Here is a 24,870-nt window from a genome sequence, read left to right on the forward strand (position 1 = left end):
AATTCATATGGAAAATTCTAAATACTTGTTATATTCATATTATTTAAGCTACACAAACCCTTGACCTGAGTTTGTGTTTTCGAAAACTCCAAATACAACCTTTTAAAAAAGGGCTAAATGTAGCAGTAATCAAAGAGAAACATGTTTCAAGTCCAGTTATTAAAATTTATTCACTCTTGAAGACATACAGACAGATTGCATGATGGAATGGTAAACTAATTTCAAACCACACTGATTAATTGCAGGCCCTAGCCTAGAATCGATTTTGTCAGTTGTAAAGCGAACTCTTAATGGATTTACTGAACTACCTTTATACATTTCTATACAGAGCAGCCACCATTGAGAAAACCAAGTCTTAAACATTCAGTATGCAGGACAAAATAGAGAGGGAGAGACACTGACTGATATTACACCTCATGAACTAAACTGTGGTAAATGTCCAAAATAAAACAACAAAAAGAAACACAAGTATTAAACCTAGAGAAAGGCACCTCTGGCAGGAAATAGTGTTGCAAAATTGGGTTTTAGCCTTTAGTGTGTGTATACAGGTTTCAGACCTCATTAATGAAAATCAAGAAAATCAACACCAGTTATTTATAATATTATCTCATCTCAGTATCAGCTATTTACCATCTCAGTCATTGTGAAAATATTCTTTCATTCTCATACACATACAAACAACACAGTCCTCTTATACTGTGTATATATATATATATTTTACAGGCTATCTACATTTAATATTAAAATAAAATATAATAAAGATAGTGTGAAAGCAGCATTGGCATTTGGCAAGTTACTGTGATTCCCTTATGCAATATAGGTCTTGATCTTCTGTGTTATGGATGCACAGCAGATTGGACACTTAGGGAGTGACACTGAACACTCCTTACAAGAGACCAGATGACCACACGGAATGAAGACGATGCAAATATCTCTGTCCATACATATTTTGCACTGTTTCTCCCTCTGCAGCTTCCGTAGTTTCTCCATTGGGTCCTCGTCTAGAAGAAAAAGTAATAAAAAGATCAACATGTGTTTGCTCATATTTAAATCACAGCTGCCCAGGCTCTGTTTTGTGTAATCAACATTGGTGTGTGTTTATGACATGCGCCTGGTTCAGTGTACAGGAGGAACAGTACCTTGTTCCTGTGACTCAGCTGCATCACTCAGTGGTGTGTTGTTAAGACAATCCTCCATAAGTGCTTCCAGGCTGGAGTAGCCGGAGCCCGTCCTACCGATTTTCTCCAGGGTGGTCCTTTCTACCACACTGGGATCCAGACCCATCTCTATGGCCTTCTGAGCCATGGCAGACCGCAGCACCTCTGTACACAAAGAGGAAACATGAGTGTACACAAACAAATGCTGTGGCATTTTCTTTTAGTATTATTAAATGCTCAAACAGGGGTAGTCAAATGTAAAAAATAATTGTTTACCATTCCTATCTCCTGAAAATCCATTCTGATGACTTGCAGCCTGGAAAGAAACAGGGTCATGGTTACCTTCAAAATAACTCAAATAAAAAAAAAATAGTTTTGGCCCCATAAGAATAATTAAAGGATTAAAACTTCCAGTTAGTCGATATACCCAGTGTCACATGACAGCGGAGAATGCTGTTGGAACCATTTTTTCCAGGGCTAGCTGGCTGTTTTCCAGTCCAGAAAATTATAGGTGACCCTAGATCTTCATCGAATAACTTAATTTTTCATTACCGTTAGACTACTCTGGAGTACTTTTAAACATAGCATAGTTGTAATGATACATTAGTACAATAAACAGATGAATTTACTTCCATGATCTTTGCTTAAACTCACATCCACACCAAAACTCAAGAAGAAATCTAGCTGTAAATGTGATACACACATGTTTACATCAGTTACGTTTCAATATCCAGTTGGAGCAGCCATCAGGAATGCACAGTTTGGTCTTACAAAATTGTTACACGTGATCATAATGTTGAGAATTGTGTTTAAAAATTTTTTTAAATACAGCGTGATCTGACTGTTCTCAGTTAAGCTTTAGTGGCAGGTGATTCCAAAATTTTGAACCGTGGTGTATGTTTGTAAAGTGTATAACAAACAGTTCAGTAATAAGTATTATAATTAATTTCATCATTTGTCCAACCGAATACTAAAACCCTGTATGTACATCAGTCCGGTTAAACACCAAAATATTATATTTCTAATCTGGTATATTTTAAGAGTTCCCTTTCTGTGTGTATGTGTCCAAATACTCACCTGTGAAAAATTACAGGAATAAAATATTTCGTACACAACGTAGTACCACTATGAGTAATGAGGTTTCTTTTTATCCAAACACACTGCTGTTACAGCAACATTTTTTTCTGTCCTGCGGCTCACATGTGCAACATGTAAACACATGGTTAGAAAATAAATTAAGCCTATCATTGTTCAGGGAATCAAGTATTCACCTGGTTTTACTACACAGTTATCCTGATTAAATAAATCTGGTTTCTAGTTTACATGAAATTTATAAAATCAGATTACAAAGTCAACAACAACAACTTGGATACTTAAGTGCATGTAAAAGCACTGAGTGCTTACAGCTCTGTTTCGTCGTGGTTCTTGTAGCTGGATGTTGCTGACAAATTCTTGTCCTTTTTCTGCCAACAGGAAGCTGCATCTGATTTTAAAAAACCCAAACAAGCATATAATTGTATTAAAACAAAAGCAAATGGCATAAGAAGAGGGAACACATCAAAGTTGTTTGTTCTTACCCAGGGTAGTGTTTGGCATGTTCTTCCCAAGGGTCTTCTTCAGGCTGCCAGCCTTTCAAACCTCCACCACAGCGGAAACACAACACCTTGTCTCCAGTTCCTGTGAGGACACACACAATTTAATCTCACAAAATATTGCTTTAGTTTTGAAATGTTGCTTGTGCTTTCTGTAGTCCATCAGTGCTCTACCTGTGCTGTAGAAGCCAGCTCTGGCAAGCCTCTCTGGGTCTATAGGGTGCTGCACGCCTGCAAAGCTACCAAGCCTCTCCTCAAATCTCCCCATTTGGACACGAGTGCTTGCATTTTGACTGCTGCTGCACTCCTCCTCCTCCATACCCCCCTGGAATGGGATGTTTCCCACATCGTGCCCAAGGATGAAGAAGCAGTAGGGAAAATGTTTGGCGTGTTCTCCCCATGCGATGTCCCCTGCTTCCCAGCCGCCCAACATGCCACCACAGCAGAAACACTGCACCCGGTCGCTCTCCCCTATGTAGTGGAGGCCGGCTTGGGCCAAATCTCGGGGTCTCACAGGAGCACTAGAAGGCCAAGAAGAGAAGGTCTTAAACCTGGCCTCCTCACTCCTCATGTGAGGGGCCATTGGGTAAGTGGACTCATCAACAACCTCTCCTGTTCTCAAACGATATTCCATGTCCTCTGCTTCCTCATTGTAGGTGGAACCATTAATCAGTGTGGCATCATAAAGCGGGTTAAAACCGGTGCGGTGGGTGCAGCTGAGAAATCTGCATGTTGGGGAAACCTGTAAAAGCAGGAAAGTATGATTTATCAATTTAGAAAAGAATGAAAACAATACATGTAATCACATGTGTTTTTCCATTTCTATTATGATTACCTCCTTATGCCTCTCTGCAGGTGTGTCTCCCCTGCACCAGTTTTCCACAGTCTGCTGGCAGCTGAAACAGCGGACCTGATCAGCATGGCCAGTAAAGTAGAAGCCGGCCCGGGCCAGTCTTTCTGGGGACACCTGCTGGGCCAGGCTGGAGCCACGGAATGAGTCCAGGCGACTGTTCATCAGGGAAAAATCCTCCGAGTGATCTGTCTCCCAATTGTCGTCTTGTCTGAGATCACACATGATAGAACCAGGCAGGAAACTGCTGAGTGGACTAAGTTGAGGGACAGAATGTCTGCAGATAAAAGAGAAAGAACACAAAAATTACCACTTTGCTGTTGTACGGATCCGTGCGCAAGTAAAGTTGCATTTTACATCAATGTCTGTCCATACACATATGATATATATCGTAAAGACTTCGAAGGAAAGTAATAAAAAAGGTATTAAGTGTACTACCTGGCTAAATGGACATTATCACTATACTGATGTGTATTATTCTAGTGAATAACTTCCTGTGAGAAACATGCTTTACACTCTTAGAGTGTAAAAAAGTGTTTTTTAGAGCATTTTTGCCAAACATAATGGTGTCACAGTGAAGATGACCTTCTGGATATAAAATTACATCACTTCATCCCTTAATCCTAACAGGCCTTTGTGTGTAATTTTGTCAAAGTCTTGAGTTATTGACGTGTTTAGTGAGGTCAAAGTGACCTTTGACCACAAAAATCCAAAAGTCCACGTTGCTGTTTGTTCCAAATTTGAAGAAATTCCCTCCAGGCATTGTTGAGATATAGCATTCACATGAATGGACAGACAGACTGACAGACAACCTGAGAATAAAATGCCTACAACCACAGAATAAAAATATGGCGGAGGTATTAGGTGTGTGTACACTGAGAAGCAAATTTTCTTAAGACAGTCAAATAATATCAGAGAAATCCCTTTTTGGTACAATGATGAGCATCTAACTTCAGAAAAAAGTGAACAACGTAGCTGGAGGCCTGCAATACAATGTATATCACTTCAGAAATCTGAATGGAAAGCTGCTCAGCACATGTAGGCTCTTAAATGGTTGCTGTGCCTTTAAAAGGGAGCAGCCAGACTGTATTCACATGGAGGTATTGGATATTCCATGTGAGGGATGGGCACTGGAGAGGCAGGATTTTACAGGGCACTGCAAAACACTTGTATTGTAAAGGGTGCCGCCTAGGAACAGACACTATGCCAAAAGACAATAATAATTTCTCATTAAGGATGGTATAGAACAATTAGCCATACACTGACAATCAAATATGTCTCATATGATAAGTAGGATGTACAACTAGAGAGATTAGCTGTATGGAGGTGTGGTATCATATTTAGGGAAGTAAAGGTACATAGTGTCTATTAGTAAGGAATTTGTGTTGCAACACGTCATGAGAACACCATACCACACACCCACTCATATTTTCCCAGAGGGTGAAACTTTAATGTTCATGGTTTCATCACGGGGCGTTTTTTTTTTAGACTACATGTTTAGCATTTTTAACTGCATATTGCACTGAATGTATGCCATAAACAGCGTCAATCCCAGCATAGGTGCAGCAAAGGAAATAAGTGTTCGTTTCCCCAACAACTGTCAATTGGAGGCTACAACTAAAATAAACTTAAAAAATAAACTTAATTCAACTAAAGCACTGAGAAATATCACAAATCAATATAAAAGACGTGTCGTAACTACAGCAAGTCAGCGCTGATTAAGCAACTATTTACTAATCAACTGCTATCTTTAAAGACGTATGTTTACTTTATTGAAGGGAGCAGCTTGTGATCTTTGAACCCCGCTGCGTGTCGACGTTCATCCAAGAAACAATAACCAGATCGAAGGCAAAGTTCAGGCATAAAGTTGCGTTATAGATACAGTCACAGAAGCTAACATTTCAGACATTTTTAAAGACCCTCGCTGCATCTGATGGGATTGGAATCGGATGTACATGGCGTCAAAGGCTTTAAACCATGTGAGAGCAAGTCATACCTCAAGACATCCACATACTATCACTTATGCTATTAGTAAGCCTGAACGACTTATCCTGCAAACTCCAGAAAGATCACGAACGTTTGAGTTAAACAATGGCGACACAACGGCCCCATAGTTCAGGGCAGGTAAACACCGATAATAAAAACTGGCTGCTGCTCACGTTTGACAGCTGACACCGCGCTAACCAGACACACACACTGCATTAGCTTACTGTTCAGATGAGCTACAAGTACACTCGTCGGTACGACATAGATACAGTTGGTTTGAACTTTTAGCAGTGCTCTTAAAATGTTAGGTAAACGTTAGTAAAAGGGTGTAATCTAACGCTAGCTACAAACGTTAGCTAGCTAACTTACGTTAGCTTAGCTATTCTTCGAAAAGTTATTTCATGAACTATCATTGCAAAACTTCAATAATTACCGTCTAATACCTTACAGCCAGCTCGTCGGTCTCAAATTTCAGCCAGTCTTTGGTGTGAACACCGCCTACAACAGAGTCCAATAATTGAAGAGGACTGTTTTATTTGACGTGACCTCGCTTTGAGGAAGTGAAAGCAACGAGGTGTTATGCGCACCTCCTCCTGCGCATCCCAGCTGACCACTCATGTGACGTCAGGACCCTTCGGAAGAATTTCGCGGGAACTGCCCAAGTACCAGGGGGTTTGCTAAGGGAACTCCAACAACGCCTCGACAGTGTACAAGAATGACTACCTTTTTATTGTAATATTTGCCATTTACACAGCCTGTTACTGGCAAGGTATGCTTTGCTACCATTACACAACATGATGACATTAGCTTTCAATGTTGGGGAGTAGTAATATCACCTAACCTACTACCTACATCCAGTCCCTACAGAAAAAGCCACAGAAGTCTGTCAGAAGGATGTAGCCATATCAAGGCCCTTGCCGATTAAGACAGAAGAGACTATCTCAATGAAATAAGTAAATAAAAAATATTTTCTATTCTCCTGGATGGGATGGCCGATGTTTCCTGTCAAACAGGTATCTTTTATTAGCTTTGTTCATGAGATGGAAATCAAGAAGCAATTTTACAGCTTTGTGACTTGATGGGAACCACAGATAAAGAATCAGAAATTTGTAATGGCATATCTTGAGGAAAATGGGTTAAAAATTGAAAACATCAGCTGCTGCCTGTTTCTATTCAGCCCTGTATTAATAAAAAGACACACTATCAACTGTGGAAAGATATTCACAAAACTCCACATACAGAACATGGAACAGAGTTACTGGGTCAGGCTATGAATAAAACAACAAATATAGACTAAACATTGTCTAGTGTATGGAGAGAAACCATTGCTTTAATCACTGAAGGTAGCAACAGATCAAAAGCTAGACAGCAAACAACACTTCCTGGATCCAATTCTTGCATGTACAACGAATAAATCCATCCCAACATACTTTATTAACAGGCTGTATGCTGATCTTTATTTAGTCATTTTAGCAACAATTCAAACTTCATAGAAAAGAGGCTGCAGTGTAGGATAGACTGAGCATAGTGCAGAGTGTTTTTGGTCAGACATCTAAGGTCTGAGCAGTTTCACTGCCCCATCTGAGGAACAGGATGCAGTACAGTCCAACTTTTCTCCCTGCCACCGTCTCATCTTCCACCTGCTACACATCTGACTGTGTCAAACCAGGCCGCTCAGGAATAACTGACTAGGATGAGAATACTCATTATGGAACTTATTAATAGTGGAAATTTGAGTAGAAACCCAGCAAAAGCATCATCCCTCCACAATCCGCTGGAGTAAGTTGCTCAGACCACCCTTGGCTAACTGGAGGGGGGTCTTTTCCTCCTTGTTCTCAATGTAGATGCTGGCCCCATGTTCCACCAGCAACTTGGCTGCCTCCACACGTTCCTCGTCGCACGCCAGGTGGCTGGTGGGGAAAAGAAGTGCATACAGAAAAAGGTAAGTGAGAAAACAGGTTTTCAATTCAGGTGAACTGACCTTTTAAAAGGTTTGTGTTTGTGTATAGTGTACTGTATGTTTGTGCCAACAGCCACACTGTTTTATCAGACAAGTACTTATTCACACATACAGCGCTGTGTTGCCCTGTGAGTCCTGGATGTTGGTTGAGGCACTCTGTTTGAGAAGCAGCTGGATGAGGCGGTAGTTGCCCTTGGCAGATGCTCTGTGAAGGGGAGTGGATTCCAACTTGTCGGTGGCATTGGGGTCTGCTCCATTTTCCAACAACATCAGGGCAATCTGTAAAGAGGGAAGTTTGGGTTACTCACACGTCATTGACAAGTAATTCACTTTTAATCCGGTCACTTCCCCATTACGGGAAATACACCTTTTCAGATCCTGCCCTGCTGCTTTTGGAGAGGAAGACAGTTTCTACATGTAATTCCATGTAATGTTGCTAAAATTAGCATACAATAAATACAACTGCAATTTAGATGTCTAATGTGTACGTGAGTTTCTGCATGTTGTTGACAGCAAAGTAATTTTCTGTGTTCCAATTCCAAATATTTATCAGATAATAACAAGGGGCAAATTCCAATGACTAGTCATTGTTTCTTTTTGTGTGTGTGTGCTAGATATATAATATACTTTAATATATATACTAAACCTTTACTGAGTTGTTAATATTAGTGTGTGATTTTGGTTATCATGTATGCCAGAACTACTTCTCTGACAACTGATTATATATCAAATACAAAAATACCTTTACTTTCATGATCTTTTAAACTCTTCTCACACCACTATAAGAAAGTCATGATTAAATAATACAGTCTGGCGATAAGCAATTGTATTCTGTTTGGCTTTTTAATTTCTAGCATATCACACACCAAATAAATGGGAGGGGATGGTATTAATGGGTGTTTCCTGATAAAGTAGCTTTCCGTTCAGAACTGATAAGGCTACTTCTAGGCTACAATAGAATAAAGATAGTGATGTTGTTCTCAAATATTAACTGCACTGTCCAACTAATCAATTATTTTCATCATTTTCATTATCAATACATATGCTGATTATTTTCTGGATGAAAAGTTTGGCCAATATATATCAGAATGCAGTCCATCAGAGCTCCTAAAGCCCAAGGTGGTATCATTATCAGTCATGATTTGTCTGAATGACAAGAAGATTAAACAAAATGTTTTTTTTTTTTTTTCTTTTACCAAAAATGAATTTTAAAAAAATAATCAGTATGACTTAAATGCTTAATCAATTATCAGAACAGTTTTAAACTATTTTTTCACTGACTGAATATTCTAAAAGTACATAGATCTAAATATTGGAAATATAACATTATTGTAAATAAAATATCATTTTGCCAGCATGTATGGAGTTACTTGAAAGACAATACAGAAACAGCATACAATATTATATGTGTGGCATCATGCATATCAAACTGTCAGTCCATGTTACTGAAACCATACCTCATATCTGTCTTTAGAGGCTGCATAGTGCAGAGGGGTGCATCCATTTTGATTAACTGAATTCAGCTGAGCTCCTTTGGATATTAGAGCTCTCACTATGTCTTCTCTGCCAGCTGACGCTGCAATGTGAAGAGGGGTCCACGAAGCCTGTGAGGTAACACATCATTTGTAATCATTCCACAAAACAAAAACAAAAAAAAGGTAAACTGAATGTATATGCCATCAGAAATAACCCCACTATGTCCAATTGTTATTGCAAATATAAGTTAATTTCAGCTCATGGTTGCAAGGGGTGAAATAGTTTCAGGAAGGTATTAATTCTACTTCTATGCCACAGTTTTGCTTGTATTTGTTTTTGTTGTTGTAGTATTACATTAGAAGATACACCTTTCTGTTATTAAATGTCACCCCATTCACCAGCTACAGGACAAACATGCTGCACGACACCTCCTGTATAAAAGCCAGTAGACCTACATCATCTTGCAGATTCACTTCAACTCCCAGGTCAAGCAGAAACTCCACAATGTTGGTGTGGCCGGCAGAACAAGCCCAATGCAGGGCGGTTCTGTGGTCCTAGAATCACAGAGAGTCGAGGGTAAAAAAGGTGGAAAACATGACTGTTTTGTCATTATTTTTAAAACGTGCTTTCTTACCTGGTCCGTTTTGCAAGCAAGCGATTTATCTGTCAGGATGCACTGTTTTAATTCCTCAAACTGCCCCGTGTAGGCAAAGTTACAGACCTCCACATTAGATACAGAGCCCTCCATTGTTGGATATACTTTAAATGCCAAACTGAAATTATAGTAGCCTAGTAAGAAACGCTATGTCTGAGAGATTTGGGCATGAATGTATTGGATTCGAGGAGGAATGACTCAGGAAATTATGAACTCTACTTCCGCATGCGTCGTTTGTTTCCTCTTCAAAATAAAATACATCGCCTAAAAAACTTGACTGGATTTCCACGTTTTTATTATTATTCCATCAGTTATTATCTCATTTCAATCACTGAACAAACAGAGAATGTGCAAAGTGATTCAGCAGAATGAAGCCAGGCCATATTTGTCCTTTATTACATTTAAGCGCATTATTTTGGCAGGCTGACTTGTTTGCCCGGGGGAAGTACTTTATATAGCAAAATGGCCGTGTTGGCTGCTAAATGAACCAGAAAAAGAAAAGCCACTTAAATTGATGCTTTTAACGATTTTCTAGTGTCCTTTTGATAAAAGTGTTCATTAGCGTTTCGATTCATATAATACTATGGCCGCCACTCTCGTAAGTTTGAAACTTCCGCTACAATTTCGCTGAAATCAAGCAGCTAACGCTTAGCTTGCTAACTGCTAGCTAACATTACTTTCCAATGTGCGCCTAGCTAAACAGTCGTTGATAACCTGTACACTAGTTCCCTTTCATTAATCTGAATCAGCATTTAATAAGCGATTGTCTCATTAGGATTTCCGGACGCATGTCGACCAGTCATGCCGGTATTCAGAAGAGTTTGTCAACATTTATTACGACTGCATGGATAAGAAAAGGAGGGTGAGTGAAGGTTTTGTTTTGCTCTATGAAATAACTGCTGCTCCAGTTATGTGTTATGATTTGTGTGAGCACACTAAAGCATGACCGATATATCGACATGGACAATATTACAGTCAGATTCCAGGTTCACAGATATATCGGTGTTTGATTGCCGAAGATATGTATGAGGTAACTCGCAGCGTCGTCATGTCTTAGTTTGCTCACTAGGGAGCAGTGAAAACTTCATTTTCAACTGTAATGTACACTCCCATTCAAAACTCATCAAGGGATCCTAATCTAAAATGTTCATGTATCAATGTCAGTTGATATTGTTGATTTTTTTTCATTTCTTCACAAAGATCAATAACAGTATTGGGCATGCTGTAGAGCACACTGGTATAGTCTGTTTATTGTCAATGCCATTGTTGCTTTTACTGTTCTTAGCAATCATAATGTGCTTGCTCCTATGTCTCAGAACTTGACCCGGCTCTACCTGGACAAGGCGACCCTGGTGTGGAATGGGAATGCCGTGTCAGGACAGGATGCTCTGGCCGAGTTTTTTGAGTCGCTTCCTTCGAGCGAGTTCCAAGTTCACACGCTGGACTGTCAGCCAGTTCATGGTTAGTGGGGCAATCTCAAAACTGTGGATGCTTGATGTGGATAATACCGATAAATACCTGCTTCTCAAGGGAAATACCACTGAGATAACTGATAACATCACATTTCTGGATTTTATAAAGAAGTTCATAATCTGTGGTTTATGCACACCTGAGGGTAAAAAACACTTAAGATGTAGTGAGCAGTGATAAATGATTTAATATTTTCTAGCTCTTGTAAGATTTGTTGTGCTAAATCTTATTCTCTCCTCTCTGAACCCTTGCAGAATTTATATTAAAAGTTACAGTTGTGTCGTCTTCCTCTGAAACTGTAAAAAATGTCTACACAGGTGACAACATGCATGGCTCTCTATGATAAAGCCATAGCCGATAATATAAATGTCACATTATCAGCCTTATGTTGTGCATCCGTACTCAAAATGCATCCAAGTGCTATTGGTGATTTTCAGATGTGTCTCATAGAGTAGAGTAAAAGTGTGTGAATGTGAAGTAGGGCATTAAATATCAAGCATGTCAAATGAAATTAAGGTGTGAAAAGTGATCCAGATACTAATCCAGCATCAATATACCCTTTCTTTCACAGAACAAGCAACCCAAGGCCAGACCACACTGCTCGTGGTGACTGGAGGGACAGTAAAGTTCGAAGGGAACAAACAGCGTTTCTTCAACCAGAACTTTCTCTTGACAGCTCAGGCTACACCCAACAATGACCAGCCTGTTTGGAAGATTGCTAGTGACTGTTTCCGATTTCAAGACTGGAATAGCTAATGGCTTTCCTCATCTGCCTTCTAAACTGTATAAACAGCAAGATCTTGGAAGAATCAAAATGCTTTTTGTTTATTTCTATGTTTTTGTAATAAAAATCAAAATGTCATACACTTGAGTACGAAAAGACTTTTATTCTCAAAATGTTGAACAAGGCATGTGCTCATAATGGAGTAATAAATACAAAGAGGATCACCAAACGACCAACTGTAAAGTGACTGTCAATGTCTGCGTTCTTGAAGTTTTAATGATGAAAAGCCATCAACACGACAACACCTTGAAAAATACAGAGAAAACACTCCTATAATATTAAAATGAACTTTAGCTAAATCTATGATACCAAATTGTACATTAACCTGTTAACTGAGGTAAAATACACACAGTATTACAGTATGCCAGTTCTGACTAGCTAATGCTAAGAAGCATTTTAGTAGTAGGTTAGTAGTTAAGCATGCTTGCTCTTTAATAAATAAGGTGCCCACAAGAATTTTGACAGAAGTACTTTCTACAAGGAACCCACCGCTTGACAATTTCATATATTAAACATTTGCTTATCTTCCTGAGTCATTTATGTTTACACATTTTGGTCTTACGTTCTGAATAAATTGACACAAACACATAAATAAAAAGTCAGAAAAAAATAAGTGGACAAGCAGACATGACCATGGCGTAACTTTTTTGTCTCCATGATCGATGTCAGTGCATCGCAGGGTGGGGATATTTTGCCTGAATGCCTCAAGTAAACTTCACATGGCGGTTTAGCCATTTTTGTAACAAAAGCGTAAACTATTTTTGTTTTTATCTAGATGCCACTTCTGCTTCACTACACAAAGTACTGCAGACTGAAGGCACAGTAACATCAGTACTCCAACTTTACAAAAGAGCATAACAAGCCTCCGTGATGATTACAGTTGTTAATATTTTCAAATGGAAGTAACAACAAAGCATCAGCAACATATGGAGGACAGCAGTACTTTTTATCGGCTACAAACTGAGCGCCAACAGATTGAAGTGGATGGCAGTTGAGTGCTGTAATGGTCTCGGACCCTTATCGTGGAATAAGAGTTGCCTTTGGAGTGCATCTCTTTTGACAATCAAAACTTCTACACACAAGAAAAGCAGCACACATGATTCAACATCTACAACTATCTACAGCTTCAGCTTTTTTGTTCAAGACATCTTCATTTGGACGCCTGTGGTTCACAAACAGCATAGAAATCCATTGGGTACCGGGAAGATTATTTACAGATCGAAGCAGTGGTTATGGTAATAATGGGGACTCTTGGGTGAAGTTATTTGCCTCCATACATTCTCTCTATGTGGTGGAGATAGTGGTTCCTCAGCTCTTTCCTCTTCAGCTTGAACGCATCTGTGACAAGACCTGTCTCAGGGGTCCATGGCTCTGGGCTCAGAACCACCTTAACCGGAATCTCAAATCGCTGGAGTTTAACTGTACGGATGAAGTGAAGAGGAAGAGACAAACACAGGATAGTACAATGAATAATTTGCTCCTTTTCCACTAAAATATTAGTCGAGCAGAAAGAAGACATACAGGTTGACAAAGGACAGAAGTATGTATAAAAGTAAAGATAATTTGTACAGCCTCGACATCATGAAAAGAAATTATCGACTCTTACTGCTCCCAGCGACCTCCTTGATCTCCCTCAGAACCTCTCTTTCCATGTCGGGGTGAGTGCAGAGCTCCTCCCATGTTCCCACAATGCCCCTCTGTTTGGCCAGTTCTGTCAGCTTTTTCTGGTTGGGAACCACGAAGCTGATCACATAGTTCTGTTCACTGCAATGATCAACATTAGAAACAGGGTTGGTGAAACGTCTAAGAGAAGGCGAAAGTTACTGGAAGAATTATGTGTGGACTCACTGTCAATACATTGAAAATAGATTAATCCATTGAAGTTGTGGTCTCAGTTGCTTTCAAAGTACAAAACTTAAAGTTGAAATAGTATTTCAAAAGAAAGTGCTGAAAAACACTGAAGTACTGCAGTAAGCAACTCCAAAGAAAAAAAAAAACGCTTTGGATTGGAATTAACTTATTCTTAGCCCTGGGCTCAAATTACGTAGTGTGAAAAGCCCTCAGAAATGTTGTAGCTTGGGCCTCTAACTTTGAAAAACGGTGCAATATGTAAGAATTGCCCACTTGCTAAAATCATACTTTAAACAAATAGGGGGTAGCATAACATCAGAGTAACTGCTAACTGCTGTTCTCCATAGCTGTCCGTTAGCCAGTCAGCTCATTTAGCTGTGCGTCTAGTGGTCCAGATTAGGAGTGTGAAGCACCAGGAGGTTACTGGTGTTTACACCGCTAGCACAGGAATGTTGGAATGGAACGGGCTGTTGCTGCTTAGCAGGCTAACTTCAGTAGACATCTCTGTCACGTCAAAGCTATTCTTTCTTCATTCTGTTGATAATTTTAGTTAATTTTTGAATGTTTTCAACTAAACCTCCTACATATTGCACCTTTAACTTTTCCAAATAAGATGACCTACTCACCTGTTTGCATATGCGCAGATGTTGTCTATGAGCGCACAGTTTTTCAGAGCAGACTCGACCTTACCGAGAGACACATACTCCCCGGCCTGCAGTTTCACCAAGTCCTTCTTGCGGTCTAAATGAGAATATAAAAATGTGTTCACAACAGTGCTATGCTATTGAGTTCAAACAGTTTGTGTGTCAGAAGATACAGCCACATTGACAACAGATGAGCACCATGAAATTAAGTATAAATGAGTGCCTTTACAAATACATACCATAGGTATATAGTGTAACTGCTTTAGGAACAAATATACACACCCACTATTTGTAGACAGCCATCTGGGTAAATCTCTCCTACATCTCCAGTGCAGAACCATCTCTGCCCATTTTCATCCACAAAAAAGTCCTGATTGTTGCTTTCATTCCTGTAGTAACCCATGGTTACATTGGGGCCACCAATCAGGATCTCCCCTCTTGGGTTTGGCTTGTCCTTGCTAGTGTAGCCACCTGACAAAATTGAAGAAGAATGAAAAAGTTCAACACACCTATTTACCCTGTAATTAAGACTAGAAATACCACCTCGTGGGTTACATGCCTCTGCAAACAGAGGCATAAAAATACTTTTCATTCTGCATTGTAAGAAGCATGTTTTACTGCCATACCTTCAGCCCAGTCCCGGAGTCTGATCTCACAGCACAGAAGAGGAGCTCCAACACGGCCAGTGCTGATGTCTGCAACTATATAATGAGAAAATGATCTTAAGAACATTTTAATTTCCAGCTTCACACCCTCTTCCTAGACTTCACTTTAAATATCTTCTTACCCTCTGTGATGGTGCCTGCTCCACAGGTCTCAGTGAGGCCATAGCCCTGGCCCACTGGACAACAGAAACACACGTTCATAAATCTCTGAGTGGCTGCAGACAGGGGGGCTCCTCCAGACAACATCATCCTCACCCGTCCTCCTAACAGCTTCTTCACTTTCCTGAACAACAGGCTACAAAGAAAGATTGCTGTGTGTTATATTTGAAGTTGTTACACAAGCACATTTATCTGGCGTCTGAAGGAGACATGGTGGTTTCTTACGCATTGCAGAGTGGTGCGTCATAGCCTCTCCTGATCTGCTCCAGTTTATAATTGTAGCCCAGAGTAAACAGCTTCTTCTGAATGAAACTCATTTCCTGCACTTTGCTCATCACGTTTTTGTTGATGCGGTCCATAATTTCCTTTTAAGGAGAAAACATATTCATTCACAGGATTCATTTATACAACTGATAGGTTAAAAAAGAATGCGTGTAAGAGTGAGCAAACACAGAGAGAAGGAGAATGAGAGTGTCCAGGAACAGGAACTTTGCTGTTTTTCAACCAGCTTTGTATTACTACAATTTTGGTAGTATGCAGATCTGCCAAAAATGTGTCATCTGGCAGCTGTAGGGCTGTTGTATCAACTTCAGATTCTTGGACACAAAGAGTATAGTCAGATCTTGAGTGAAGGGATGTCTCACTAAACTGTCTAAACCAGACTGTGCTGATGACTATACACCAGGATTCTGTGACTACACTGCCTTTTTCTCGCCTAAAATGTTTTCAGAAACATATTTTAGCAGACATTTTCGCTGCAATGGAGAAAGATTGAGAACCGAAAATCGCTGTCATATTGTTTGTTTTTGTACTGTGAAAACGGTAGGCTGAATTTGAACTGGACTGTAAAACACAGCAGTACTGATCCAATATGACCCATAATCCTGTTCATTGTCCATTTTACTCTTCAAATGTTTCGGTGTTCTGTTTAGATGTAATACAATATTGTTTGTTATCAGCTGGCTGCTTTAATTTTTCCTGTTTCAATACCAACTCCAATCCAAAATCAAGCACCACCCAACTCGCAGTACGTCACCCATCGGCAGGAACATTTATTGGTCCAGGCCTGCCAACCTTGAAGAAAGTTTGGGACCTACCATCTTATGCCCAAAAAGTACATTTCAGCTCATGTAGGCCTGTATGTCTTATCAGTTCTTTTTCATTAATAAATAATTGCTTTTTTAAAAAATACATTATTTGAAAAAAAAGATTATATACAGAACAGGAGTGGCATTTATTTACATATCAAATATAACTACATGTTATTGTTAGAGTAGCAACAGTATTGTTTACACTATATACACTCTAATATCTCACCGGAAACAAATCTGATGTCAGGTGAAAAAAATGTTTTCCTGACGCAATACAACATGGATGAAGAACACAGACATCAGTCAATATGAGTGGGCTAAGTATGTCGAAGCATTCAGTCATTCCTTATTTCCTCTTCCCTCTGCAGAGGTGATTCATTGCCTGCAGGTATCCTACTGCTGCTAGAGGGAGGAGGGGCTGCAGCAGCAGTTAACCATAATTTGCAAAATATTAAGATTTGTGGCAAAGAATGCTCACCATAGTATTTAGACTCCATAGAGACAGCCTTTTGTTTCGTCCTGTTTGTAACGCCGAGCGAGCTGGCGCCTTGTGCAGACAGAGCAGATTGAAATGTTGCCTCTCTACATGTTTATGCTTATTGTGCAGGTGTATTGATATGTGTGCTTTACTCACAAAAGTTTTATTGCACTTGACACAGACAGGGCTGTGAGAGCAGAGGAGTCTGTCAGAGCTGACAGCCCACAAAACAATAAAAAAGCACTGTTAAAAGAACCACTAGCGTCGGAGCTTATTAAAACAGTACTAACATTAGCGTCTTTAATAATTTAGCAATGTTAGTAAGGAGGGAGTATGAGAAGGATAAAAATCATTGTCAAGAGTGTTGCTATCGATTTGTGGATACTAGCAAGTCTCTTAAAATGACATTATGCATTTTGTCAGTCATCCCCACTTCAGCAGGCTACACGCCGTATTGTTGCAGATATGAGTACTGCCGCATAATTGGTCAAATTCACAAGGCGTCACAAGCTTTTTGCGTACTTTAGAGAGACAAAATGTAGCAGCATACTCTGATGTCAAAATGTGTATGAGTTGGCAGGTTTGTTGGTACGGTGCGGCACAGTGCATTCTGGCTGTTTTAGGTTTTCTACCTTTTGAGCAAAAGGGAATACCGCAGTCCTTTTTCTCTGATCATGTAGCACCAATTTCATAAATATTTGTGCCTTTTTCACTGCATGGACAGCCAATTTTTATGCAAGGGCCATCTTTCCAGCAGTGAAGTACTTTTCTTTCACACGAAAAAGCTTGCAATATAATCTAAAGATTAAAAGCAATTAGATAAAATGCTTGTGGCAAGTAAGACCTCACAAATTCAAATTTAAGATGACTTAACTTTTAAGGCCTTAAGACATTTCAAACGTTCTTAAAGGAACTGCAAACACCCTGTGAGAACAAAAGTAGTGACAGACAGGAAAGAATAAAAAGCATGAATCTTACCGGCACAGCTGCCATCAGGGTGGGTCTGAGCACAGAGCAGTCTCCTTTGCTCCCTTTCTTTATCTTAGTGGACTAAAGGGAACAAAAAAACAGGGAAGACAGCAACAATGATTAAGCTAATAGCAAACGTGGTCAAATAGTAACCACACCCAGGTATGTTATAAAGAAATACAGCATACACAATGACAGACCCAACATAACCTGCTGTTTGTGCTGGGTATTACCTGGTCTGACAGTGTCTGAGGGGATGAGTAGCCGATCCGACAGCCATATGTGACACAGGAGATTTCAGCTGTCATTTCCAGAACATGAGCCAGGGGCAGATAGGCAATGTAAGTATCATCAGGCCTGTCAGAACACAGGGAGAGAAAGTAAAGGTTAGGGCCAGCAGCTACGACATGTCTTTCTGTTCCTCTTTCCAGTTTTCACACCTAGAATATTATAGAGTTCAGACAGCATCGGGACATCCACCTCCTTACACCTCTAACTGGCTGGTGTGTGCGTGGTTATTCTAATCCCGGAAGCCTGTCCAAGCACAAATTTATGTGGAAAATTCCAACGTTATCAAATGTTGTTTTTGTTGGACTAGACAAAGAACATTAAAGACAAAAATGCTTCAGTGGGAGCTGTGAGGTTGGAGTGAGAATGGTAAAAGAAACCCTGCTATGCATATTGTATTCTTCTAAATCTTATACAATGACCAATGCTGAAACTCACCCGAGTCCAGGAATGCGTTCACACTGGCCCGTCATTCCTGCAATTAGGTTGCTGTGGACGATCATGACTCCTTTGGGTCTGCCTGTAGAGCCACTGGTATACATCACCACAGCGAGATCAGAGGGCTGCGGCTTCACAACAGCCCTCCCCACTGCAAGACAAAACAAACAGTTATTGTCTTCTACTGTATGTGTGAGCTCTTTCACCCCTGAATTTGACAAAGAAGCAATGAGAGTCAGAGAAATACACACTATTTTCAGGCAGCGCGCCCAGCTCTTGTACGGCCTGCATGCTGTGGATGGAGAGTCCTGCTGGGTAGCCTTCTGTGCTCACTTTCTTCTGGTCCACGTAGATCACATGCTTCAGTTTCGGGATCAGTGGGAGCACATTCTGGACAGAAAGAGAGGACAAATCCATTATCACAACAGGATATCCTTTTTCAAATAAGGATTTCTAACCACATATTCGCTGACAGAATCTTTATAATGGGCAGGAGTTTGGCCCACCTAATACTACAAATCATCCACTGGAACTATTGGAAGACCCACAAAAATGTTTAAAGAAGTCAGGGAATCTAAAAGTCAATTTGAGATGTTCTAGGGAAGTGGAAAGATTTTAATACATATACACAGAACCCATATAAAACACTCCCTATTTCTAACAGCTTTTCCCTAACCTTTCTCCATATTTTGTTGTACCTAATTTTATAATGGCTCAACAAGCAAATATGTTGAAAATAATTGCCATAATGAGGATTATCTCTCTATATAGGAAGGTACACCAGCTTTTTAAGCAATAAGAGCCTATAATGTGTTTCTCACAAAAACTGTGTTCAATCATTCATCCGGGCAGCTGCAGACAAGACAATATTTTTTTCGGGGTTCTAATACCAACTCTTATTATCTGTGTAGTTCCAAATGATCATCTTACGATGATTAGTGCTACTTATATCGATAGTTCTGAATCTGTTCTGTAAGGGATTATACCCATTCACACTGCCGTTTCAGTGAGGGAATCATGCGCCGATAAGCTGCCTTGCCGTCTGCGTGAAAGTTACAGAGGCAGAGAGGGGAGAACAATTTCGCTGCAGCTCGGATCCGCCTCCGGAGGTAGGATCAGAGCTGCAGCAGAGGCTAGCCGGCATTTGTGTGAATGGAAAAGCTGGAGGCACAGATCAGGGGTGTGACGATCAGATGGTGTTCACAGTCTGACAACTAAACAGATCCTTCACTCATTAAGTAAAAGAGAAATGTCCCACACCTCAACCCACAAAGCAACATTGCAGGACCAAACAACAGTGATTATAAACAGTCGGTTGGTACATGTTTAGTTTAGCGGGTGAAAACACTGAGATCTCAACATCATGATGTGTACTGTCACGCTTCTTTTGGATCCGCAGCGCCAGCGTCCTGTATGAATTGACACACTGGTGCGGCGTTACACAGACACTGCTTGGTTCAGTGTGAACAAACAAAGGCGGACAAAAGGCAAGCCTTTGCTGTGCCGATAATGCAGAGTCTCTGTGTGAAAAGGGCTACTGACTCACTTTCAGTTTTGTCTCAAGCAGTTCGACACTGGTAACTAGATGTGTAACTCCAGTCTCGTTCAGTCCAAATGCAATCGCCTCCTCTCCCAATGTTGCGTAAAATGTCACCACTGTAATGAAAACAAAGCACAAAAACAGCAGTTAACTCGTTGTTTACACTTTGTGACATAACATCTTGTACTATACTGTACATGCTGTAATTTACTTACATGGGAAATTGCGCCTGAAGCATGCCTGGGCAGTGATCATCCACTCTGCTCTGGTCTCACAGAAGATTGCAATATTGCTTTTGGGCTGCTGCCCCAGAGCTGCCAGTCCACTGCCAAACTCAGTGGTTATGGTGTCAAGGTCATTGTAGGATAGCCATCTATACTCTCCCAGGATCAGCTAGCAGGAGAAAGAGTCAGTTAAAACATCAGACAATTTGTCCTCTAAACCATCACTCACAAAAAATATAGCAATAAGAATCCTTACCTTTTTAAATACTTTACCGCTGGGTTGAATCTCATTCTCTTCGCTCAGTACATCTCGGGTGCCGAGACAATGTCCTTCTCCAAAGCGCTGCACAGCATGCTGGAATAACTTATCAAGCGTGTCTTTGCCTGGGAAGTCCTCCCTGGCGAGGGAATCGAAGTGGTCAACAGAGCGGTACGGTCCCTCTGCACGGCCTGAAGTGGAGCGTGCCTTTATTCGATTGGACAGAGCTTTTCTTTCCCCTGCACCTGTGATATAGTACCAGGGCAGGAAGGACAAGACGGAGTACAGCCATACCAGTAGGTGGATTGGAAAGAGGAGGATAGATTGGAGGGCCGAGTCTGACTGGAGACCCATAGTGGGAAGGAAAGTGAGCAGCAGTGGAGGTCCAACTAGTTTTGAATGGTGTGTTGGTCCCAAAGATGTCCGAGTACAGTCCGCTATTCCCAAATCGTTACACCCTAGGTTGGAATACAACAGAAAATACCATCAGATAAACATTTATACAGCACATGTACTATGATCATATGACAAAAACTATGATTAATAAAAGCAATTTACAGGTCAAAAGTCAAAGAAAAAAACAGCCCGGACTCTAGACTGATTTTCACCCCAAATATCAGTCACATGTTAACAGCTGCCTGGAAGAGGAAGTTGGTTGCCTGGTGGCCCACTTCCCATGAAAAAAATGTAAAAAAAAAAAACAGAACCCAGACAGTGGTTTATCAAAATAAGTTGGCTACTTACTACAAGCTATATCCCCCACTATCTGAATGACATTTAAACCAGTCCCTTTATACCATATGGCTGACTAAGGACTACACCCCAGTACTCATGAGAGACTCACCTCCTTCTCGCTCTGTACCAAACAGTTTTTGTATGTCTATCAGCTTTATGTTGCTCAATTATATGAGAGACCTCGTAGGAGAGTGTTTCAACAGTGCAAGTTCCCTCCCTTGTAAGTATGAGCAACTGTCTCTCTTGCACCAATAAAAAGCAGGTTATCCAAGAGGTCACGTAAGGGGAAAATGTGTTAAGACATGGCCCCCTCCGACCAGTCTGGCCACTGTCCAATGACCACAGCCCAGTGAGTTTTGCTGAAGAGGATCGGGCAGCGGACAACCAATGACAATACTCTTGAAGCTCACCCCATGCGGGTGGCCAGTGAAAGGCCACTCTAGGTCAAGCTCTGCTTGTTAATAACCTCACAGTGGAAGGTGGATGTTATGGAGATGGAGATGATGGGGGGGGGGGGGGGACCTACTTTGATGCCACAAAACAGATAAAAGATATGACCTAAACAATATTAGATAGAAAAAGCAACTTCATCTAAAGGAGTACTAACACAGCCATGAACCTAATCAGCTCCATTTCTAATCTATGATAAAATAGAAATGTCTGTGATGTTGAAATGCAACCAAAAACGTCAGTGATGTACAAATGGAATAAATCCTCCCTATCCCCTCTTTACACATAGTGTGATTCACATCCCAGTGAATCATACCTCTAATCTACGTCACACACGTCTGTTTTAAACATCTGGCTGTACTCCAGAAGGTAAATAAAGACTGTGAAGATGTATGAAAGCCAGAATTTTTGCCTTGGGCCCTTAAAGCCTTTCAGTTCACTGTAACAGTAGCGAGCCGGCACGCATACTTTTGTAATAACAGCCTATGTAGCATGCGTGCACTTGCTCAGTAACTATGTTTTAGTATGTGGGACTTGACTTAGCAGGCAAATTCAACTAACTTCATTTGCAGAGCATTACGGGAGACAAACGGGTCACTGTTGTGGCTGTAGCAAATTCAAATAATGTGGCACATCATATTTATAGCATGGTGCGAAAGATAAAGCCGACATGACGTGTCGCAATTGATAACTGCTCTTACATTGGGCCCAATTGTCCAAATTTCCTGTCATGCACTTGTCACGTTCAACGGGTTATCTCTATGGCAACATAACGTAGCCATTTTGGTTCGATATTGCCAATTTAACCCGCGTAATTTACGATTATATACCAAGCAGTACCCACATGCAGTGTGACCAGGGAAGTCCGGGTGTTCAAAAGCGTGTTTCTTTTAAAAACCCATAAAAACCTACATTTCACGGGAACACACAAGATAAGAATTTATCAGAGTTGACTATCTTCAATAACATGACGTGTGAGCTACATGAGCACCGGTACATGGCGGTTATTTGACAATAGCATAGGAAGCGGGATTGCAGACCAAATGATGACAAAAGACGCCACACGCTGATGCCACAGCTCATTGACCAACCGGCGGCAAGTCTATTAACGTTAGCCGGCGAGGATGTAGCTAAAACCAATTCAACATTGCTCACACGAATTAACCCGAACACAAATCTACAAACGGATAAAAGGCTTTAATGAGATTATCGTTACCAGTGGCCAGCTAGAGAGTGATACCCTGCTTAACTGGCAGGCTTGAGGCGTTCTTACCTTCAGCAGTGTGAAAACCCCGGTCGGTCGTGTGTGTATGTCTCTTCCTCAAATGACCGACAGTTACCTCTCCACAGGACCTAGAAAACCCGGAACTACTACGTCATCTGATTCCATATTTCTGGACCAATGAGCAGCCGGAGCGGACATGCCCTCGGTTTTTTTCCTTTACGTCCGCCAGATGAGACATGTCGTTTACAGGAAGTAGACGCCGCCTCTGTTCTCAGATGTTTTTGACGTTGGAGGGTGTGTGTATGCGCTCCTTCGTGTTTGTATTGGTCACATATATGTTTGGAATACATTTGTGTATTTTGTGTAAACATACTGATAAGTAAGGACATTAAAAAAACAGATTACATCAGAAGAGTCCATTTGAAAAAAAAAAAACATCTCCTTTTCTTTTAAAACTGCTGTGAGGTTGTTTTAGTAAGATATCTCTTTTAAATGTTACCTCTATTACCTTGACTTTAAATTCAAGTGTATATGGCCAATGTATTAATTAAGAATATAAATTATAAACATCCCATGTAGCCGAGACTATTCATATGTTTTGTTCATAAAATCGTTGGCCCCATATATTCAGGTCGATGTTGCATCAAATGGTTGGGCAATAGTAGCAGCTTCCTTTTAGGAAACCGGAAAAGAGCTAAAAGTGAAAGTTGAAACTACAAAGTAGTTTTAATTTATCATTTTAATACGAATATAATACAAACTGTCCTAAATAAGCCCTTTTTAGCCATATTTTCCAGCAACATTCTCTTTCTAAAATACACATTTTTAAGTGGGAAAAAAAAGTTTTGTTGCCTTCCTCATCATTCTGTGTCCCCATGTAGAAACTAATATTGCTGAAAAAAACAGAAAAGCTATCATTTCAAATAATGGCTTTTCGAACTGCCACCAATCGTGTGTTTCATTAAATGTATATATTCTATTTTGAGCAATATTTAAGGTGGTCTTATTCTTACTATCCATAGGTTGATCTTAAGTGAAACAAAACCATTGAATTATGTTAATATTCACATATTCAATAAAGGCCTTATATACTTATTTACTAAATGTTTTCACTATATTCATAAAAGGAGTTTCTCTGAACTGAATTTGAAGTTTCAAATGCTCCTGTTTCATGACGCGAACTCTATCTATAGCCCCATGCATGTATTTTGTAAGAGCAAACAAGAAAAGTCTGTGGTTAATGTATGTTAATAAGTGCCTATCAGTGCCTACAGTTGGCTAGGAGGAACTTTATTTGAATTGATAAAATCTTGTGTGTATCAGCCTCAGGACAGTGTGTACCGGAAAAGCATGTGGCCTCAGAAACCTGCATGCAGCCTCTGTTCTCGGATGTTGACACTGATTACTTGTATATTGGAAAAAACACAATACTGATTACATCTGAAGAAAAAAAAAAAAAGATATTACCCTATACATAGATAATTGTATTCACTCACACCTCTGATACAGTAATTTCAATCTCAGTATATAAGGCCAGTTTGTTCATAAAAAAATTATATACAGTACATCCCACTGTATTCATATGTCACATGCATAGACCTGTAAACAGTGCCCCCACTGTATTCCTATCGATGTCGCCCTCAAGTGGTTGGGAAATAGGAGTCTAACTTCCTCATAGGAAACAAGCAAGGAACTGAAAGTGTGACTTGCTCCTCATTTTATATTCACTGTCAAGACACTAATATTTCTGTACCATATAGAACAACTCCACAGGCAGTATCTGCACAGCTTGGGTCTGTGTATCCATTCTTTGTTTTTTTAATTAGGCTGCTTCTTTCTTTTCTTTTTTTACCCCTTGTCAAGACCAACCACGACAAGGGTAAGGGAATCACGTAAAAATAAGGTTCAAAGTAATACATTTAAT

General features: G+C 40.2%; 4 protein-coding genes across 6 annotated transcripts; 1 reads left to right on the forward strand and 3 right to left on the reverse strand.

Moving 5' to 3' along the window:
- Window positions 1-144: 144 nt before the first annotated feature.
- Window positions 145-6,152, reverse strand: xiap (X-linked inhibitor of apoptosis). Of its 3 annotated transcripts, none has more exons than XM_073487374.1 (8): window positions 6,019-6,152; window positions 3,585-3,876; window positions 2,924-3,491; window positions 2,735-2,834; window positions 2,562-2,640; window positions 1,434-1,473; window positions 1,140-1,322; window positions 145-1,001 (listed from the first exon to the last, which is right to left on the reverse strand). In XM_073487374.1, the coding sequence occupies exons 2-8, from the start codon at window positions 3,822-3,824 to the stop codon at window positions 808-810; spliced, it is 1,404 nt and encodes a 467-aa protein (XP_073343475.1). In that variant the 5' UTR covers window positions 3,825-3,876; window positions 6,019-6,152; the 3' UTR covers window positions 145-807. The 3 variants fall into 3 exon arrangements, with proteins under 3 accessions (XP_073343475.1, XP_073343477.1, XP_073343476.1); XM_073487376.1 differs by having other exon boundaries at window positions 6,029-6,117; XM_073487375.1 differs by having other exon boundaries at window positions 509-1,001; window positions 6,034-6,121.
- Window positions 6,153-7,012: 860 nt separating this feature from the next.
- On the reverse strand, window positions 7,013-9,876 carry psmd10 (proteasome 26S subunit, non-ATPase 10). The gene is made up of 5 exons (XM_073487035.1): window positions 9,656-9,876; window positions 9,477-9,575; window positions 9,003-9,149; window positions 7,658-7,824; window positions 7,013-7,495 (listed from the first exon to the last, which is right to left on the reverse strand). The coding sequence occupies exons 1-5, from the start codon at window positions 9,767-9,769 to the stop codon at window positions 7,342-7,344; spliced, it is 681 nt and encodes a 226-aa protein (XP_073343136.1). The 5' UTR covers window positions 9,770-9,876; the 3' UTR covers window positions 7,013-7,341.
- Window positions 9,877-10,170: 294 nt separating this feature from the next.
- On the forward strand, window positions 10,171-12,017 carry nxt2 (nuclear transport factor 2-like export factor 2). The gene is made up of 4 exons (XM_073486673.1): window positions 10,171-10,274; window positions 10,452-10,538; window positions 10,993-11,137; window positions 11,718-12,017. The coding sequence occupies exons 1-4, from the start codon at window positions 10,260-10,262 to the stop codon at window positions 11,900-11,902; spliced, it is 432 nt and encodes a 143-aa protein (XP_073342774.1). The 5' UTR covers window positions 10,171-10,259; the 3' UTR covers window positions 11,903-12,017.
- On the reverse strand, window positions 12,014-23,072 carry acsl4a (acyl-CoA synthetase long chain family member 4a). The gene is made up of 15 exons (XM_073486672.1): window positions 22,995-23,072; window positions 20,534-20,994; window positions 20,269-20,446; window positions 20,060-20,169; window positions 18,765-18,903; window positions 18,514-18,664; window positions 18,021-18,144; window positions 17,797-17,868; window positions 15,475-15,614; window positions 15,213-15,385; window positions 15,052-15,126; window positions 14,708-14,896; window positions 14,408-14,522; window positions 13,537-13,694; window positions 12,014-13,349 (listed from the first exon to the last, which is right to left on the reverse strand). Exons 2-15 carry the CDS (start codon window positions 20,888-20,890, stop codon window positions 13,192-13,194), a joined length of 2,139 nt encoding a protein of 712 aa, XP_073342773.1. The 5' UTR covers window positions 20,891-20,994; window positions 22,995-23,072; the 3' UTR covers window positions 12,014-13,191.
- Between the last annotated feature and the right edge of the window lie 1,798 nt (window positions 23,073-24,870).

Source organism: Pagrus major, chromosome 18, assembly GCF_040436345.1.
Source record: "Pagrus major chromosome 18, Pma_NU_1.0".
Lineage (NCBI taxonomy): Eukaryota > Metazoa > Chordata > Actinopteri > Spariformes > Sparidae > Pagrus > Pagrus major.